The sequence below is a fragment of the Eublepharis macularius genome, chromosome 4 (assembly GCF_028583425.1).
Source record: "Eublepharis macularius isolate TG4126 chromosome 4, MPM_Emac_v1.0, whole genome shotgun sequence".
NCBI lineage: Eukaryota > Metazoa > Chordata > Lepidosauria > Squamata > Eublepharidae > Eublepharis > Eublepharis macularius.
The window spans coordinates 68,195,714-68,217,631 of NC_072793.1; the positions used below are offsets into that span (position 1 = coordinate 68,195,714).

The 21,918-nt window shown below is 40.5% G+C and overlaps 1 protein-coding gene across 3 annotated transcripts in view; it reads right to left on the reverse strand.

Moving 5' to 3' along the window:
• Positions 1–21,918, reverse strand: part of ARHGAP26 (Rho GTPase activating protein 26) — a 401,231-nt gene that overhangs the window by 258,621 nt on the left and 120,692 nt on the right. For all 3 annotated transcript variants that reach the window (XM_054976071.1, XM_054976070.1, XM_054976072.1), the window contains exons 6-11: positions 18,519–18,620; positions 15,089–15,199; positions 10,711–10,815; positions 8,466–8,595; positions 8,135–8,235; positions 4,986–5,080 (exon numbers count right to left, since the gene is read on the reverse strand). In XM_054976071.1, coding sequence (XP_054832046.1) covers positions 4,986–5,080; positions 8,135–8,235; positions 8,466–8,595; positions 10,711–10,815; positions 15,089–15,199; positions 18,519–18,620 — 644 coding nt within the window. The remainder of the gene's footprint in view (positions 1–4,985; positions 5,081–8,134; positions 8,236–8,465; positions 8,596–10,710; positions 10,816–15,088; positions 15,200–18,518; positions 18,621–21,918) is intronic.

The window sequence follows — 21,918 nt, forward strand, 5'->3', positions numbered from 1 at the left end:
ACCTCAGAGGAAAAAAATCACTACACAGTGTAGTACACACTAAAGAACAACCCTGTCCTTGCAGTGGCAAAGATCAAACTGAGGGAGAGGTCCCTTCAATGGGCTTAGACTGCAGAAACTCTGCTTAAAATTGCACTGTAAGTCACTTAACTCTACAATCCTCTCTAACTGGCCACCTTGTGCACTTACTAGGCCAGCACAGAGCTTTCAAACACAGTTCAGACCTCAACTGCATCTCCTGGGCAACTCAAGAAGGAAAATGGCACGCTAGGCAGATAACCGAAGCAGTAGAGCTGAGCCTCAGATGAAATGAATTCGAGATCTGTGGATATTTGTATTCATGATCTGTGGATTGATTTTTTTTCTCTCTCTCTCTCTATACCACCCCCACTCTCTCTCTCCCTCCAGTCCACCCACCCACCCACACACTTTCTCTCCCTCTACCCCCCCCACTCTCTCTCTCTCCCCCTCCAGTCCACACACTCAGGAGTCAAAAATGAAAATAAAACAAATGAAATCAAAGTGGCGTACCCTCCTATAGAAAGCCAGCCCCAGCAGCCCAGCTTACAGGCAGTCACTCACTCACTCGGGAGTCACGAATGAAAGTAGAGCAAGTGAAATCAAAGCAGCTTACCCTCCTTTACAAAGATAGCCCCAGCAGCCCGGCTGCTGCCTCCGCTTCCTGCTAAAGACACAGGCAGCAGGGAGGCAGTGTTGAGGAAAAGGAATCACCTGGGCGGGGCCAAAACCCACCTGATCTCTCTTCAGAGCTACCGGAACACCGTTCCGGCACGTTCCCCCTCCAAATGAGCCCTGGTAATATTAAAGTACATTCCAAGTTGCTAATGATTACTGAAGCATTATTTAGGATGTTTTGACACAGAAGGCCTAAGAGTTTGCTTTTAGAATCTTGCATTAATCCGACTCACATTGCCACATCCTAAAACCCTGGAATCTCACAAACCTGGGTTGCAGTGGGACTCTTCACTTTTTTGAAAAGAAATGGGAAAAAATGAGAAATTGCATTGTATTTTTAAATGCAGGCCTGGTTAGAGAAGGGATGGCCTATTTTTTTTTATGTATAATCTTAATTACATATGCTAGTTTTCTATGGCGTTTATTTAATATCTTCAAGAATGATGAGATTGGTTTTCAAAGTTCTTAAAAACTAACATCAGTGATCCCTAGCTGGGAAACAAAGTTTTCAACAAGACTTGGAGTAAACTTCAGACTTCTTTTCAGCCAGAAGACTGGTATCTGTACTGAATGATCAATTAAGAGATTGATCATTCTTCACACACCCTTGTGACTGAGTGGTTAATGAATTGCTTTAAAACAATCAGACTTTTAGTTTCCACATGCCTATTTTAAGTAATACCCCCAGATGACTGGAATAATATTATGTAAGACTGGAAGTGCATTTCTTCCTCAGGATCCCTCAAAGTAGAAATACGGCGGGTAGATTCTCCCTCAGAGGTCAGGGGGATCATGCAGGGGAGGAAGGCTGGGAACATATTTTTGCTGGCTGAATGAGATCTGGGATGAGCTTCTACTCCGTTTCAGGTGTTTAGCCGGGGCATGGCCAGAGGCATGAATCTTTGAGCCACACTACAAGTGATGGCATCCGTGGATCCGTTTTATGGCAGCCAATGCAATTTTACAAGAAGTTGTAGTTCTTTAAAAATTGCTGCAGGGCCCCAATCCAGATTGCATGTGCAGTGCAGCAGCCACAGGAGTTCTCCCCCTGCCCCAACCTTTTCAGGTGTTGAAATAGCAATTGGGGACTGTTTTGGCACCTGAAAAGGCACCGGGAAGTGGGGGGGAGGAAGAGCTGCTGGGTGTTGCCATGCATGCTCCTGAAGCCCCATGGCAATTTTTAAAGAACTACAACTACTTTTAAAATTGCATCAGCAGCCACGGGATGGACCCTTGGTTGCTGCGTCTAGTGGTTTGGCCCTTTGCTGAAAACCAAAACTCTCTCGTGCATTGCCTCTGAGCTGCTGACTCACAGCCTGAGGTCCCAAGTGAGCCAGGCCAAAAAGGCCAGGACTAGCCCAGGATGTGGTACATTGAACTGTCTGATTATTTCTGTTTGCTGCTTATTTAAATTGTATCTCTGTAAGACACGGATCCCCACAAGGGAAAAAAGCAGGTAAAAATTCTTAAAACTCAGTATGAATTTATTTACTTCGGATTTTATTTTTCAGATCAGCTATTGACTTCTCTTGATAGAGATAATCAGAAGTCAGCCTGCAAGCATGAAACCTGTGCCTGAGATAATAGACTTTTCCTGTATGAAGCTACCTGTCAATTAAGATTTCCATCATGGCTCTTGCTCGCTAGGTGGATGCTTAATCAAGAGAGAACCTTTTCTGTGAAAGCACTGCAGTTGTGACATTTTCTCCTAAAGAAATCTGCTGATACCTGCATTGCTTTTTTTAGAAACCAGATAAGCAGAATCTGTTTGACTGTGCTAATAGTTCATTTTGATTGGCTATGATCAGCTTCTTTTTTCCTCCCTTTTATTATTTATTTATTTTATTTTTAAATACATTTATTAGCTGCTTTTCCATCTACAGGAGCTCAAGGTGGCAGAAACAAACATAAAAATACATTAAAAGCACAGTTAAAAACTACCCATACATTAAGCGGTTACACAAAAGTCATCTTAAATTTTAAAAAATCTTCAGCTGCCTCTGGAAGATAGACAGTGAGGGGGCCAGGTGCACTTCCCTGGGGAGATTGTTCCATAATTCTAGCGCTGCCACCAAAAAGACCTTCTCTCATGTACCCACCAACCAAGCTTCTTTGGTTGATGGAACATTCAAGAGGCCTCTCTCTGTAATTTTAACTCCCCGGAAGGAAAGTATGAGAGAAGACAGTCCTTCAGACATCCTGGTCACAAACCAAATATAGAAACAACTCTCTTAACTGGCTCAGGAGCAGATCAGTAGCCAGTGTAATTACTGTAATGCTGGGGAGTCACGTGTCCCCAGTAGTTGGCCTTGAACAGCAGTCTAGCTGTAGCATTTTGTACTCATTGCAGCTTTCAAACACTCTTCAAGGGCAGCCCCAAATAGAATGTATTGCAGTAGCCCAGTCAAGACGTAATTAAGACATGGATCACTTTGGCTAGATCTGACCAAACCAGGAATGAGCATGTCTGATGCACCAGCTGAAGCTGGGTAAACACACTCAGAGCCACTGCAGTCTCCCGGGTTTCTAAGATGGCTGCTGTATCAAACAGTACTCTTAAGCTGCAAACTTGGCTTTTCAAGGGAAGTATAACCCTGTCCAAAATAGGGTTATACCTGAGAGATCTCAAGTTCCTGGTCTAACCCACAGTAACTCTGTCTTGTCAGGATTCAGTTTCAGCTTGTTCACCCTCATGCAGCCCATTACTGACTCCAGGCACTGGTTCAAAACATCAACCACAACCTCTGGGTATTATCTGCATATTAGTGAAATCACAGTCCAAACCTCCTGATGACCTCTCACAGTGGCTTTATATAGATATTAAATAGCATGGGCAATAAGATTGAACCTTGAAGAATATCACAGGCCAATGGCCAAGGAGCAGATCAAGAATCCCCCGGCACCACCTTCTGAGACTAGTCTGCCAGATAGGACTCAAACCACCATAATACACTGTCCCTTAGTCCCAGCACTGCAGCTCAATAAGATACTATGGTTGGTACTGTCAAAAAATCACTAAGAGATCTAGAAGGACTAGCAGGGTCACACTTCTCCTATCTAGTGCTTGGCAGAGGTCATCAACCAAGGTGACCAATGCAGTCCCTGTTCTAAATCCTGACCTTAAGGCAGATTGAAATGGATCCAGAAAATCAGTCTCTTCCAAGAGCCCCTAGAACTGAGAAGCAACCACTCACTCTACAACCTTGCTCAAGAATGGAAAATTAAAAGACTGGCCAAAAGCTCTCCAACACAGTAGGGCTCAGGTAGGTTTTTTCCAGCAAAGATCTAATCACTGCCTCTTTGAGCATGGGCAGCACAACTTCCGCTCTTAAGGAAGCATTCACCACTCCTCTTACCCACTTGACCAGTCCCCCACAGGCAGCTTTTATCTGCTAAGAAGGGCAAGGGTTGAGAGCACTGGAGGTAGGCCTTACCTCTCCAAGGATCTTGTCCACATCCTCATACCTCCACAACCTGAAAGGTATCTATATACATCCCAGAAGCAAAGGTCATACATCATGCCAGCATCTAACTCAAAGCAGAACTTGGAGATTTTCCCTTGTTTTTACTGTCTCTCACTCCTTTTAAAATTCTGGAATTAGTTTGTTGTAACAATTACAGGCTGCCTATGAAGAACGCTCAAAAACGTTTAGCTGGTCCAGAATATGAAGGCCTGATTATCAACCGGAACCAAAGGTTGGAACATAACCTTGCCAAAGAGGTTTCTGCATCGTATCAGTTTTGTTTTTTGTTTGGCCCAAATACTAACATCTTTTCTGAGGTCCTATTCTGACTGTCTCTGCCTTTAGAGGTGAGATGAACAGCAATGAGAGGTGGTGCGTTCCCCAGCAATCACCAAACTCTGGAATGTTCCCCCAGGCATATTCATCGGATGTTGCATAGTTAGATTTGGCCACCAATTAAAAAGAAATGATTTGGCCAAAACTTTAGTAGCATTTAATTGATGCTAATTTTTATTTTAATTATTTGATATTTATTAGTGATTAGACATGTTTTTGTTTCCTTTTTTACACTATTTCTTGCAATGGATTGTTTCTAACCATTTGTTGTTAGGTTCACTGGAGAAGAAGTAGGATACATCTAATTTTTGGAGTATGGAGAAGTATATGGAGAAGAAGTAGGATACATGTAATTTTTTAATTGGTTAAGTAGTGGGTGATAGTTTACGAATTTTAATTGGTTTCTAAGTGATAGTGTGCAATTCAAGGAATGGGAATCTGCCCTCCTGGGACTTAGTGAGGTAAAGGAAAAATGTATGCATAACTCACCGATCCACTGCTTCCACATCAAAGCAAAACCTCTTCTCTATGGAATCAGTTTTCCGACGCGTGCAAGATTTGAGGATAATGGCTTCATCTTCTCCCTGGCAGAAGAGCAAAGATCAAGACATTTTTTTTTTAAATTACAGTGTTAACAGCCTTGTTTTAAAGCCCATTCTGTTAATTTTGTAAGTAATATACACTAACAGCAGGTGAACGGAATCAAAGTTTCAGTGTAACCAGCAAACTATCCTTCATAAAGAAACAAATGTTCACTGTGAATATCCGTCAACCATAGAACTGATGCCTATGGTACCTCATAGCAAAATTAGGCTGTTTCCACATATCCTTAAAGGGACAGCCCACTCACTGAATGCTGCCAGCTTTTCCCCTTCACTCCACACATCTCCGATTTCAACATGGAAGCAGGCTGTTTGGCTTCTGCTTTTTCAGCACCTTTTCTGAGAACACACTTTCCAGAGGTCTACGAAAAGGTGCCGACAAAACAGAAGCCAAGCAGCCTGCTACCATTTTGAAAACAGAGACATGTGGAGCGAAGGAGGAAAGCCAGCAGTGTTCAGTGAGTGGGCCATCCCTTTAAGACCGTGTGGAAATGGCCTAAGTTCATTTGTCTTTAAAAGTTACCTAAAACTTCTTTGTTTTAATCAGCATAGTTTTCATTGCAGATTTGCCATAAACCTTTAACAAAACATTTTGTGCAGCACAATCAATAGTCTGCAGCTGCAGACCACGAACATTTAAAGCCACTCTAAGCCAAATTGTCTTTATTCACGGCGGGGGGTGGGGGTGGGAATCTCCCTACTAGGATTTTACTGGAAGAAAAGGACTGAGCCTTGAGTCCTTCCATGCAGTGAAAAGGTGCAGAGGGCATCTCTCTTACTCACTCTGCACCTTCTTCTCTCAATGACAGCAGTGGGAAAAGAGACTGAAAAAAGAAACACAAGCACAAGGCAGTGTCAATTCCCTTGCTAGAAGTCCAGGAGCAAATCATTGGGTGATTCCCCACTAGTGGTTTTCTGTGGTTCAGCTTCCAAATGACCTCGGGGTTTTTTTGCGTTTCCACACGTGTGAAGGCGACCCTAGCAGCAGCTTCAAAGTCACTGCAGGTTTTGTCCAGTTTTTCTCCTTCCTGCTTTTCCCCGACTTTTTTGTCCATTCGCTGCAGATTAGGGATTTTAATCATGCGAAATTCTTTATCCGATGTTTTCCCCACCCTTGTCCTTTTCTCTTGCCCTTCGAATCAACTAAATTTGATTGGTTGATCACGTTTTCCAAGCCACACCCACTACCCTTTCCCTTCCCCTTGTTTCTCTCTCTTTTAAAAAAAAAATTATAAAAAACGTTGCAATGTTTCTACATGACTATGAAGAAACATATCCTGTGTCACGTGACGATAGCTGCCCAATAATGGGTCTGTTTTTCAACTTGTTGCTCGCTGACAGCTGACAGCTTCTGAGGCAGAGGGAAAGTGGGGTCATCAGTAACAATTTTCCCTCCGAATGTCAATAACCAATACTCATTCTACGATATCAGCAGGAAATGCTCTGACCTATCAGATGTGTTTGTTTGATGCAATGTTTATACGTAGCAATGTTTTTTTAAAAAAATGAAGAAGACAAACGTCTGTTGACATTTCCCCCAGAAAAAACTATGAGGAATCGATTTTTATACTGGCAAATTCCGCACAATGGACTTTGAGCATGACGAAATGTCGATGCAAAACAAAAGCCTTAATGTGGAATCAGGGAGCGGTGGATTCGTTTGACTCCACTGCAGCACGACTGCTCAGGAAGTCCGATCAAAGTCGATCATGCAGAATCCCCTATTGTCTTCACAGGACCTCAAATATCAACTATTTTCTTAATTGGTTTATTGTATCATTTGTTTTATCATTGGCTTATCGTATGATCAATAAAATAAAATCTAGAACAAAAAAGTTAGATCAAATATATTTTATACATTTACATTTATGTTACATTACTGTGACTGCATTTTCCATTTTGTGCAAAGGCTGATACTGATTCATTCATTCTGTTTTTACATGGTTTAAATCATTTGCTAGTTTTCAGGACAAGATCCTGAGCGCTATTCATTTGAGATCATCACTAGAAGAAATATTGGCTTTTGGAGTACAATTAATGAATGAAAAGCTTTGGTACAAATGGGGATTAACTCTTGATTGTCTAAACATGTCAGGGCCAATTTTTTCTCAACTCCTCCCAAAGGCTCTTTTCAACTGGATTACCGTTCACCTTTTGGTGACATAATCCTGTCAGGATTATATCATAAAAGGTTTTATAAAGCACATTGTGGCATGATTGGTCATATTTTGGAAGTGCAATGGAATCCTGACACAAATATGTCACAATGTCAAAAGTGTTCCATGCTGGAAAAAAAGCTAAAGAAACAAAAATATATAAGCAGTATACCCATTTGAGGATAAGACCATGACAAATATGGAAAATTAAAGCTTCTCTAAACCATCATTCTCATATTCTATACAGACTGCTGTCAGCGAGCAACAAGTAACAAATCTGGTACATTGAAAAACAGACCCGTTATTGGGCAGCTATCATCACGTGACACAGGATATGTTTCTGCATAGACATGTAGAAATGTTGCAACATTTTTTACAATTTCCTTTGGAAGGAAAACATTTGCATTCTTTCATGCAAGGGGCTTCAGATCTGCACACAGAAGAACACCATTGGTGAACCATGTTATTCTACAGTCTTGTACTTAACAGATTGTTTCTAATCCAGCAATTCACCTGCTTAATTCAATATTAAAAGAACAAACAAGTTCTAATAATAATGTAGCAAATATACTCTTGTCTGGGGAACGAGTACTGTAACAGTGAGAGGGAAATGCAGTTACCCTTCTAATTTCTTGAAGACCAATGCTATTTACGCAAGGCAGAGTGGCCAACTGTACCCCTTACCAGCTAGGAAGGGGTTTTTTCTTTTAATTGTACTTCAATGGGGGAAAAAGAATAAGGAAATGGGATGTGTCATCCTAAAGCCTTTCAGAAATGATGTTAACTAACTTTGACCTTACTGAGTGGTCTCTTTACAATCCCAACATGACTCTTATGATGATTAGGATAATCCTAGTACAACTGTCCATTTCCCACTTACCCCTTTTCCACCAGACTTCTGATCAAATGGCACCATAGTTATACGTTTAGAGTCACTCTGATAGGTGCAGTAATGCTTCACCCAGGATGTTCCAAAGTGACCTACAATGTAATTGAAATGGTAAGATGTACACAAAAAAGCCCTTACTATCATTGATGACAAAACAAATCTTTTTTTAAACAAAATTTTATGTAAGGTTCTATCTGCCTAATTTCACAAAGACAAAAAGAGGATTTCCTCTATCAGCTTACAGAGAACTATCACTAGAAGCTTATTAACCTGCTCAAGAGTCCACATTGTGTGGCTCCGATCGCAGAATAAAAGCACTTACGCTTTTCTTGGACATACAGGTAGCCCTCCATTGTGTAAGGACTGATGTTTTTGTGCTCATGGGGATTCTCTTTCATTTTCTTCATCAAGGACTCGACCTCTGATCGTGTGCCTTCAAAACGGTTCCTCGTCTGCATTTAAGGGAGAGTGCAAAAAATGATGTTAGTTAGCCTCTTCCAACCCTTAAACTCTAAGAACTTCACAAAGAATCTATTCCTTGCACTGTAATTGACACCAACTAACTATGTTTTTAGACTTCTCTAACTTTAACTAATTAGCTGGAAATCCCCCCAGCTATAAAAGGGCAATATGGCTCCAATTCTCATGGTGGGCTAGTGTCATTCCATGGAATAGGGCAGGTGAATGAGGGAGTTCTGTAGTATGAACTAGCAGTACATGCATACACTAGTACACAGAACTGATATAAACAAAGAAATACCTTTTTTGTGACTTTCCTTTTGTAACCGTATAAACCAGTTCACAACTTAAGAAGAACAGTTGCCCATACCCAAGTATTTTCTGTTGTGGCTCCCTCCCGATAGAATAACCTGCCTGTTGAAGTCAATAAGGCATTTATACAAATGGGGTTGGGGATTTGGTAAAATGAGGACACTTTTAAAAGAGAACAAGGTTGTAGTTAACTTACTGTGAAAACTTTAGGTAACTTTAGTTTTCTTTTATCCTACTCTTCATTCTGCATTGTTTATTGGATGCACTATACTGTTGTCATTTCATTGGCCTTTAACTGTGCAATCCAGTTTTATTATATTGCTTGTTGTATGTACTTTATTGATCTTTATTGCATTTTTTCCCCAATTCTGCCTCAAGTCAGAAGAAGAAAGGTGGACAATAAATGAAGTAAATAAATATTTAATTGAACAGGTAAATTGGAAATAAAAATTGGAGGACAGCAACCTTTCTCTTAGCTCCAAAGGTTTTACAAGTTGTGATCCTCCATGACTACAGCCCATGAGGGAGTAGGTTACTGTATTTCTCCTTCACTTTTTGGCCCATAAAACAGAACAATAACAAATGACGAAGAAGAATTTAGCTCAAACACAATTTTAAACAACAGCCAACGAAGAACATAGAGCAGAACTAGCAGTTAGAAATGTCATTAAACCCAAGATTTAACTTGGCCCAAATGTCCTCTGAAAGAGAGTTGTCTTGGTCAGGTGCCTAGAAGCCAGGAGGGATAGGTCACATCAGGCATCTCTTAGGAGAGAGTTCAATAAACCTGGTGCTGCCTTGAAGAATTCCCTATCCCATGTAGCCAACTGGCATGGTATAACATGGCAGCTGAGCTACAGCTGATACTCTAAGTATATAGGTATATGCATAGAGGAAAAAAACAGTGTTTTGGGTACCCTAGTCCAAGACCATTCAGTAACTGGGAACCATTGCAAATAAAATCTGACTAGAAGCAAAATACTATCTCACAAAGAAGAAATGGACAGGAATGGGAAGAGTCCCATCTTCTCTAATAGTTCAAAGCAGCCCCCTTGCCTACTCTGCCTAGTCTTCTCATAGGAGGATGCATGGGTGGGCAGCAGGATGGCATCCAAAAACCATGGTTTTTAGGTCTGAGCCTTTTTTCCACACTTTAAACCTTGCCTGTGTATTTGCTGCGCTCAGAGTATATGACCAACTTCTGGGAACCACATTAAAGCTTGATCACAGTCCTATCACGTATCATTTATTTAACCTTTGAGTCCAAGAATCTTGTGTTGAATAAGGCCAGATAAAACGGGGGGGGGGGGGGGGCTTTATATTTTTAAAAAACTGTACAAAACTCAGAGCAATGATTCTTAATACTTTGGGAATAACTTATTCAAAGCAACATCAGACTGTCTCAAAATACAAAGTTCCACAAACAAGCTACTTTGTGAGTTATGGAAATGCATTGTGTATGAAGAATAGAAAGCAAAAGTTTGCAGTATCATCTTCTGGAACCTAAACTCATGTGCAGTCACAGTCTTGAAAAGGCAAATAACGGTTTTCAACACTTGTTGAAATACTGGCTCTCCTACATATGCTTGCAAATAGACAGCTGACACTCAAGATTCTTAAGACAAAAAGATCTGTGAGTTTACCATCATACACACAAAAAAGAATTGCTTGCATTTATATATATATATTACTCATCACATTAATTGGTGCGCAGGAAAATATGCATTTTGTAAAGCTATTAAATTTTTGCTCTCAGGTTGGTCTGTCTCCAATAAATGTTTCCATGCAGGGCTTACATTTTGAATGCTGATTGTCAGCTCCGTTTTGAAATCACTGAAGTCCTTTGCAAGTTCATAGCCATGATGGTAGAATGTGAACAGCCCTTGCAAAAAAGCCAGCAACTGCAAGAAAATGGAGGGAGGGGACACAAATGGCTGAATTAGGAGAAGTGCACACTTTTGGTGGATTCTATTTAGCCTAGCACACTTACTCCAATATAAGACAGAGAAAACTACTGCATTAAGACTGGTGTAATTTTGCATATGACGGCGTTGTAAGGTAACCTATGTACACTTTCTTAGAAACATTCAGTTGCATTTAGTGGAACTTATTTCCTAACAAATGTACGTGGGACCAAGCTACACAAGCCATAAATAATCACATTGTGTACAAGATCTATCAAGTGATATTAGACAGTCTTTGGAGCTTCAAATTCTCTCTTCAGGCACAAACTCTTATGTTGGACAGCTGTGGACAAAATATTTTTGTCCATGCAAGTCTCGATATCAGCTGCAAACATCCACAGAACAACGAAAGAATAGGCTTACCAGTTCCCCGCCAAAGTCAGGCAATTTCCCAGGGGTTTGCCCCTATTGGCAGGAGGTGACACCCCTCCCCCCCGACAATCGTCCACCACCGGCAGGCAAACCAGGAAAGCACACACCAGGCATGCTCACTGCATTGCACCGGCTGCAGCCATGCTCCTGCACTTTGCTGGAGCCAATTTTGCCCCCAAATAGGCCAGGATTAGCCCCATTCAAAGTACATGAGCACAGGTGTGATGTCACTTCCAGGAAGTGATGTCATCATGATTCTTTGGGAACATGCATGTGAGGAGACTAAATCAGGTAAGTCCCATATGCTCCCACCCACCCACTGGGAGCGTATAGGGACCTGGGAACCTACTAAAGAAGCAGCATACTTAAACACTAACATGTAGCCATGCTTCACAATGTCATGCTCAAGAGAACTGATTTCCTGGACTTGCACATTCAAACAAAACAAGATTTGCCCAAAAAAACATTTTTTAAGAAAAAGCAGAAACAGCTCCCTTCTTCTACAAACACTTTATGGAACATGATTAATGAACAAATGCTCTACCTCAGCCGGATCAGTTTAGGAATATAATGCACCCAACAAGGATCATTGATAAAGTATGCAATGCATGCAAATGCTTTTTGAAACCCACTTCTCTTGCTTATAATTCTTTGCCCCATTCAAACAGTGGTCAGTCCATCCTTTGTTACTTGTCAGTCCCTCGTCTTTTTACTAAGCTACACACATACATGCACACACACAGCACACTTTATGGACTTTATGCCATCCACAGGTCCCAAATAGAAGCAACATACAATTGTAAGATTTTTATCTTTGCCACTAGGCTACTGAAGAGCTATGGATTTTACTCCTCAAAATTCCAGGAATGAATAAAAGTATTCCACACCTCTAGCCTGCCATTTCAAATAAGAGGAAACACAGCACAAATACATTGCTGTCCTAAGGGTTTAAAATCATAGAAGCTACTTCTGAAGAGAACCAAAAAGGAACCAGTCTCATTATTTTCAGGAAGCAGCATGGGAAATATCCCTTTTCAGAAGCCTTCAAAGACACACTTTCACAGACTAAAGGTCTTTCCTAGTTATCATATCTCTAGCGAATGAAATGAAAAACAGGAATGGCCTTCAACTTACGTAGACAGCTGATACAAAATAGTAGCTTAAAGATTAATATATACGAACTTAAAATGTGCTATAAATGTTAATACATTTTTTTAAAAAAAGAATCACCTTTCTAAGGCTTCTATGATGTTTTGGTATGTCAAATTCCTACCCTATAAGAGCTGCTGTAGCACATTGGTTAAGTGGTTCGGCTGTGAATCGACACTCTACTGGTTCGAATCCCAGTACTGCCATGAGCTCAGTAGGTGGCCTTGGGTAAGCCACTCCTCTCAGCCCCAGCTCCCCAGCTGTATTGTGGGGACAATAATAACACTAACTTGTTCACCACTCTGAGTGGGACACTACTCTGTCTAGAAGAGTGGTATGTAAGCACAGTTATTATTATTATTATTACCCAATCTTTACTTATGTGCTGTGCATATAACATAATGCTGTGCATATTACCTAATCTTTACTTATATGCTGTACAAAAACAATCCTAAGCAAAGGTTTTCCTGCAATCAAACTGTTTTCCAAAGCTGTGTTTTGCTTTACTATAAACAGTCTGCTTCTCCAGTGCATTCTCTATCTCCTCTTGCCATCAAATAAGCCCACCCATCTCTGTAGCACACAGGCAGAATTACACTTGGCCAATGTCAACATCAGGCAGAGCCAACTGGTGCTGAGGCCATGACTTCCATTCACTTTTGATTTATTCTTCCAGGAAAAACAAACAAAGCTGCTAACAAATAAAGCTGCTACTGATAAACACAATAAATATTTTCAAATCTTACAAATGTAGCACCAGGATGAGAAATAGCCCACTATTTCTTTCCAGAGCAGCCTCAGGAAGGCATTATGGAGAGATGGCATTAAAATATTGTGGAAAAAAATTAATTTTGTATTGTACATTTTTCATAGCATTTCACATTACATCATTTTTCTGCTTCCTCTTTCACACTTTAATGGAGGTTCACAGCTACTGGATTCTAGAAACCATAAATACTTTTACTTTGATCTCCCTCCATGGAAAGAAAGAAACTAGGAAAGATTATTGCGATTGGTTGGGAAGGATCTATGTGATCAGCCTCATTCAAGTAATTAATGCAATATTCACACATTTCCCAGTGAGACATGACTGCATCATAATAACTCATAAAATCAAGCTTTGGAAATTATACGGGCAAATATTGCATAAATGTATATATAGTGAAAACATAGACAACTTTTACCTTTCCTCTTTCCTTGTTCTATTCAGTCATTCTAGCCCTCCTGCTACTTTGATTGTTGGTATGAAAATATGACTACTAGTTGAACACATAAAAGGCTCATTCAAAACAGCTTTAATTGTAAGGAGCTTTTTCCAAATATTTGAAATTGAAAGAACTGTGTTGAAAGGAATACTGAGGAAAGTAGTAGAGGAATTAAAAGTATGAATTAAGAAACATATGATTTAAAGTTGATAAAAGGATGTATGGATTTGATCAATCTATGACAGTATTTGAAACAGAATTATGTATGAATGATGAACATGTTATTGCTAAAATGTATAAACTTCTGTTGAGATTGGAAACAGAAGAAGAACAGGTGAAAGAACATATGATAAAATGGGCAAAGAACTTTGGATATAACATACAACTTGAACAATGGGACAATATGTAGCTGAAGGGCATTACATTTACATTAAGCTCTGGTCTGAAAGAAAACTTTTATAAAATGATATATAGATGGTATGTCCCTGGAAAAATTAGGAAAAATGTATTAAGAATGTTTGAGCAGATGTTGGAAATGTGAACAGCAGGAGGGGTCATTTTATCATCTACAGTGGACATACAACAAAACTAAACAATTTTGGATACAAATACATTCAATTATCCAAAAGATCCTAAAGACTATTACACAAATGAAACTGGAGGCATTTTTGTTGGGATTAATGGACAAACAGGCAGAAGCTACTCATGGTACACACTTTTTGTATATGACAACAGCAGCAAGACTGTTATATGCTCAAAAATGGAAAGCTACAATATTACCTACAACAGAGGAATAGCTGGAGAAGATGATGGAATATGCTGAGATGGCCAAACTTATATCCTTGATTAGGGAAAAGTTATTGAATAAATATATTGTTATTTGGAAACCCCTTATAGACTTTTTGCAGTGAACAGAGAGAAATGAACTAATGGTCTGTGCTTTTAAAGATTAGGAAGTGGGAAAATGTTTAGAGGGAAAGGAGAAGTAGTCATTCAGGGTAAATTGGAGTTTTGATATAATATTGATTGTGAGGGTAAATTTGGAGTTATAATGTAATAGTTACATATCTTTTCACAGAAAAAATAGTACTTATTCCTAATTTCTTTTGCTTTTTTCCTTTACTTTTAGCTATGCTTCTTTTCTATTTTTCTTTTCATTAATTTGTTTTAAATAATTTCAACAAAAAAGAAAACATTATGAATTAACAAATATATGATAAGTAGTGGAAACATATATGTAATAAATAAAAATGTAATCAATAAACAATTTCCAAGAAATAAAACATTATACTAGCCTGATAATCTTTCAATGTCTGGAAATTGACTAGGAGAAAACGGACTTTTATCCAGGAGACAGTTGGTCATTTTTTTTAATCTAAACAGCAAACTAGTAACAAAAGATGTCTTCTCAGCTCTACTTTCTATATTACACAATAGATCACAAAACAGTAACAATGCTTTGTAAACTGTGAATATTTACTTACAGGTTCCACAAATTCAAACATCTTCCTCTCCTGAACTTCCTGTACTTTGAAAACATACTCCAGAGAGACTTCATAGAAATGCTGCCGAACCAGATCCACCTGGCTGTCTGCCTGTCGTTTATCATGGGAATTAAACATACAGATTAGCTACTAAAATGTGAACATTTGGCTTCATTTAGTTATTTGTTTTTACAGAAACTTTTGTAAAAGTTCAAAGATCATTCCCCATTTCTGACTGCATCATCAGCTTCCCCAGAAGTGGATTTCATACTGTTCCAAGAAACCCTGAGATTCTTGGCAGCTTCACAAGGGCTTCTCAATTAGACCAGTAATGGCGGATATGCTCCCCTGAAAGACAGTATCCATTATTTCCCATATTCCCCTGCAATGCACCACCCCACAAGAGAGTGATGAGTGTGTTCTCGGTCATAACCACAGTTAAATTCAAAAGTCTTGGCAACCCCTTACACAAACAGAGTGTATGCCCTAGGGCACTCCTCAGCATCTTTTGCAATATACGTGGATTCTATAGTACAGATGGAGAAGTTATTGGGAGATACATAAATGGGGAAATTATTCCCTGAAGGTGCAAAGTTTGAAAACCACTAAGAGTAGATAATATACTTTTCTCTATCATCATTATAATTTTTTAAAAAATGTTTATAAAGAGGCATGCTATCAGATCCCAGGATTTTGTGTGCTGTAAGGCACATCAAATCTGTGAAGTCTGCAACCAATCTTGTGGAAGGAACGGATTATATATAAACCAAATGCCCTGGTAATTTAAAAATACTGGCCTTTGCAATCTTTGCAGTGCATTGCTTTTCTTCCTCGCACCTGCACTACAGTTTATAAATGGCATCATGACAATGTGCATGCAATAGAGGGGCAGGGGATAAGTTGCTGTTTTTAAAAAAATTCAAGAATTTGCAGATGCTGTTAAGAATTGGTGAACCAATTATGATTTCAGTCATGGGTTTAACTTATCAACCGTCGTCATTTATTTGACTTCAACAGAAGTCAAAATTAATTTGACTTGAAAATTAATAGATTAATTTTCAGCACTATGTAACATTCAGTGTGGTCAGAGGAGACCAGCATGAAAACTATGGAGTGCTGTCCAGAGTATGGAAAAAATGATTTAATATTAGTGGCCTTGTTAGAAAGCAGAATAGAGAAGCAGAAACTACCCCATCCCTTCCAATACTGTACATACTGGATATTCTACACTCCCAGATGTTTGGACAGAAGTAGCAAGCCAGCGCAATAGTCGACAACTCCCTATGCATTCCAAGTCAGCGCAATAGTCGACAACTCCCTATGCATTCCAAGTCAGCGCAATAGTCGACAACTCCCTATGCATTCCAAGTCAGCGCAATAGTCGACAACTCCCTATGCATTCCAAGTCAGCGCAATAGTCGACAACTCCCTATGCATTCCAAGTCAGCGCAATAGTCGACAACTCCCAACACATCTGACTGAGCCATACACCTGTGATGCAGCTGTATGTTATTAATGGAGCACAGCACCCCAGTCTTCTAAGATTACTACAAACAGCAAACCATTTCACATGCATCTGTCACTCTACTGGCATGCTTCCTCTTCTGAAATCTTAGCTCAATAGCTAAAACTGCAAATATTTCATGCCTGAGAGCATGCGGCCTCTTGGTCCCATATGGAGAACACGTAATTTAGATGCCTTGTTCCAACTTTCAGCATCTAACCAAAGTGCCACAAAGGTTTTGCAGTAGAATTGCATTTATCTACCCAAAAACTGCGAGGAAGCTAGCAAGCGGTTAGCAGCTTTGGAGACAGTTATGCCTAGTGACTAAATACCAGACTGACAGTTTGTGTCAAGAAACATAAACTTCTTAAATATGACAAAACATTTCTTCCTAAAACTAAGAAGCAAAGTTAAATAAGAAAGATGTCCACAAGGTGGCATTAGATGTTGTACTGCAAAAGAACTGGCTGGTTAATTCAAATGAGAGAAATTCAACACTGCCTCTTTGCCCTTTCTACCTCCTTAGGATTGCCCAAATAGAACTGTTGCAGTGATAGTAGAATTAACAGAGGGCAAAATTCCTAGAGGCAAAGAAGAGCACACCTAGAGTTAGTGTTCTCTCCTCTGCAATCTATCGCTTTTCCTCAGCCTTCTGCATCCATCTTCCCCTTCCTTTTGCTGCCCTTATATCCTTCAGCTGCCATGACTCTAGGCTTTCTGTTCATTAGCTTCCATACCTTCTGTGTCTTGAAGACAACCACCTTTCCAATCCTTAGTCTGCCATCACAATGTTCCTCTTTCCCAAGATCCCTGGGGAAGATTTTCATTCCAACAAAATGACATTATTCCCTTCCAGTAAAGATGGAATGCGAGCATTTTGCTGCCTGCAGTTTGATCTCTGACGCAGTGCAAATGTTCTTGGATATTCCTTAACTTCAAATCAATCAATTGGTATCAGAATTTTTACTGCCATAAGAGCAATACAAATTACATACACTTTCATAATTGTCGAAGGCTTTCACGGCCGGAGAACGATGGTTGTTGTGGGTTTTCCGGGCTGTATTGCGTTGGTCTTGGCATTGTAGTTCCTGACGTTTCGCCAGCAGCTGCGGCTGGCATCTTCAGAGGTGTAGCACCAAAAGACAGAGATCTCTCAGTGTCACAGTGTGGACACTGAGAGATCTCTGTCTTTTGGTGCTACACCTCTGAAGATGCCAGCCGCAGCTGCTGGCGAAACGTCAGGAACTACAATGCCAAGACCACGGCAATACAGCCTGGAAAACCCACAACAACCAACTTTCATAATTCCTTTGGAACTATTATCTGCTATGGTTCAAAAGCTTAGGAAAGTCTCTTTTGTGCTGGCACAACAGCATTTTCTGTAATTTCTTCCCAGCTGAATATTCTACAAGATGAAACACAGGATTTGTTAAACAGGTCAGACTGCAGGTGGTTTTTATCACACACAAGGGGCTTGAAACAGGCTCAGTGGCATGCTATGTAACCAGGTTCATCCTCATGGTGTTTTATGGTAAGGTGTAGTACTGCTATAGAGACAGTCCATACTTTGAGGGATAAACAAGTAATGACTAGTACGTTACATGTTACAGTGGTGGTGTGGAAAAGACACCATGAATATCTTGTTTCTAGAAGTACAAGCATAATAAAAGTAATGTGCAGACTCTCAGAAAACAGAAAAAAAATTAGAGGACATTCCCAAGTATATGGTAATCAATCGGCAGTGATGTATTTTCACATTTTGGGGGCAGTTGCTTAACATATTCAAATTCGCGATTTGTATCCATCCCATAATCTACTTTTTAAATAAATGTCTCAATCTAATGGAACTGCATGAGGAAAAAGCTGGAGGTGACTATGTATACCTAGTTACAAGGTGATAAGAAGACAACAAGAAACAACACTCACCTCTTGAAGCTGGGATTCTTTTTTCTTTGAAGATAGGTTTAAGTGCTTTTCTAACACACCACAATATTTCTCTGTTTCTTTATCATACTTCTTCTTAGCTTCCTGACAAAAAGAAAAACAACACACACATATACACACACAAGCTTCCATGTCTGCATGCCAGCAGTTCCTCAGAGTTCTCCTTCACCCTCTATAATGGCAAAGGTCAGCTGTGCCAACTTTGTGTCAGGGCAAAGTCAAATATTACCCCCTTCTATATAGGTAAAAAGCCACCATGTAAGACAAAAAATGAATCATATATCATTTGAAATACATCAAAAAAAAGTTCTGGTCAGCATATGTACTGATAATTAGGCAGATGATGCCTGAATCTCCGGCCACAAAAGAAATCAACTTCTTTATTGACAAAACAGCAGTTAGGGTTCTCATTACATTTAACACTAAACATTAATTGGGTTCGTGTTTCCACCAACCCAACTCACCTTTAAGATGTGACCACACTCACCTTCAAAATATTGGGGAGAAATAGGTTCTGGAGTGCATGCGCTGAAGCTGGAGACACATGACACAAGCGGTAAGAGGAACTCCCCCCACCCCAGGGCCCCTTAATATCTGAAAATGTGCACTGGGTGGAAAGCAGGAACCAACAAAGCCACTCTCCTGCACACACACCATTTGGAAGCTGATTGTGGTCGTAAGTAAAAGGCGAATTGGATTAGGGTTTCCCCCAACCCAATTCATGTTTAGTATCTTGTATAATCAGACCCCCCACTTGAAATCATAGCTTAGCCAATGGATCCAAGATTTGGGGTATACACATTTTGATTCAGTTATTGACTCCCTAGTTCAGGCAAACTGTAGTTTGCCATTGTGTCCAAACTGATAACCTATGATTGTCACTTGCCCTCTTGGCCAGAAGTGAAAACTCAGTTCAAGTGATTGGCTCGGATCTAGCACAGTGTTTCCATGAGTGGAAGGATTTCCACCCAAAGAGGGTAACTTTCTCCCCTTCCCCTCTCATTGCAGCCCCAAATGTCCCCCAATTTATTTATTTTATTTATACCCCACCTTTCTCTCCAAGGAGGACCCAAAGTGACTGGCCCAAGGTCACCCATTCATGGCAGAGTGGGGATTCAAAGCTGGGTCTCCCAGGGCATAGTTCAACACTCTAACCGCAGTGTACTCTACCAACTACAGGTTCTAGACAGTCTCCTTCACAGGCAGACTCATGCACAGCACATTGCAGTAATCTAATCTAGATGTTACTAGGATATGCACCACAGTGGCAAGATCTTTCCCAAGCAGGAAGGACCGCAGGTGGCTCACCAGCCGCATCTGGTAAAAAGCGCCTGGGCCACTGCTGCCACCTGTTTATTCAATAGGAGGCCAAGGCCCAGCAACACTCCCAAGCGACAAAGCTACTCATGTAGGTGAGTGCAGCCTCAACCAAAACAGGAAATATTCCCATTCCTGGGTCAAACCTTTCCCCCTCTGTTTTGTCAGGATTAGGTTACATATGAACTTAGACACTCCGTCTAGTCATTCAAGTATTGCACATGCTACTCTTTATTCAAGGTTTAGCAAGCTACTCAGCTCTGTGTGTGTTGGGGGGAATGTTTTTGTAACCTGTACTAGCAAGTTGTTCAGTAAAACCATTGTGGGGGGGTGGTAAATAAAGTTTTCCTCCACAATTCCTCTGATATATAGTTTATCATCAAACATGTTTTGGTTACAGCCCTCACTTTAACAACAAACTAAATCCACTGCCTTATACAATGAGACTTCAGCCTGGTGTCAGTTTTAGGTGCTATTCTGATTCATACATCAAGATCAAAAGCTCAGCAATAAAGAGTTTACAAGAAACCTCGCTTTCATAAGAAGAAAGGCTGGGGAAAAGTTGGCAAGAATCCCTATTTCTTACCAGCAGCAAGTAGTTGTTATAGTAACAAAGAAAGACAAGGAGAAAGGTACAATGCCTCAGAACACTTGAGAAAAAGTTAACGCTGTCCTGGATTTTTACTCTCAAAAACATCAAAGCAAAAAAAGAAGGGTTTTAAGGATTGGGAAATCCTATGGGGGAAAATATTTTTGCTGTTATTTGCAGTAATTTAAAGCTCTTTTCCACCTCAGCTGCTGCACCCATGCCCTTTCCCAGACTGTGCATCATGGCACTTTGTTTCCAATCAGATGTGGCTTAAATGGCAGCACAGAGAGCAAGTACAGACAGTATCAGACTGCCAGTTTCAACTAGTGCAAGGAGGGCAGGCAATTGCCACTTGCAGCAAAGCAACCACACCTCAGCCAGACTGCCTTGGCAAAATGGACACAATCCCTCCACCTGAGAACACTTTCATGCCCTTTTGAGGACCCACCAAATTACTAATAATAATAATAATAATAATAATATTAACATATTATATACTGCCCTTCAGGACAACTTAACGCCCACTCAGAGTGGGTCACAAAGTATGTTATTATTGTATTGTCGAAGGCTCTCATGGCTGGAGAACGATGGTTGTTGTGGGTTTTCCGGGCTGTATTGCCGTGGTCTTGGCATTGTAGTTCCTGACGTTTCGCCAGCAGCTGTGGCTGGCATCTTCAGAGGTGTAGCACCAAAAGACAGAGATCTGTCTTTTGTGTCACAGTGTGGAAAAGACCCACCCGAAAAATACAACAGATGCTACGATCAGCAAAAGACAGTAGAGACCCCCTCACCTCTGCAGGAGTATACCGTATACCCTGCAGCTGTGGACAAGTTTACATCGGGACCACAAAGCGTAGCATCCAGACAAGAATAAAAGAACATGAAAGACACTGCAGACTTGGACAACCTGAAAAATCAGCAGTGGCTGAACATAGCCTAACTCAAACAGGGCACAGTATCTTATTCCAGGACACCAAAATACTGGACAACACTTCCAACTACTTTGTCAGACTGCACAGGGAAGCCATTGAAATTCACAAGCATAAGCAAAACTTCAACAGGAAAGAAGGAACCTTAAGAATGAACAGAGCATGGTTTCCAGTTCTGAAAAACACCAGGCTAACAAAACACTCTATACTCAACAATAGCCCTGCAGAGAAGATTAGCACATCAAGCCCCAATCCATATGCAAAAGACCTCCTCAGGATACAGTGAAGCCTCCCGCCATTAGCATTCCACACCCTGGGAAACTCTTACAGGATGACTCAGCTCAACCCCACCCCTCCTGAGTAGATACAAATGACCTGCCAACATCTTTTCCACACTGTGACACTGAGAGATCTCTGTCTTTTGGTGCTACACCTCTGAAGATGCCAGCCACAGCTGCTGGCGAAACGTCAGGAACTACAATGCCAAGACCACGGCAATACAGCCCGGAAAACCCACAACAACCACCATATGTTATTATTATCTCCA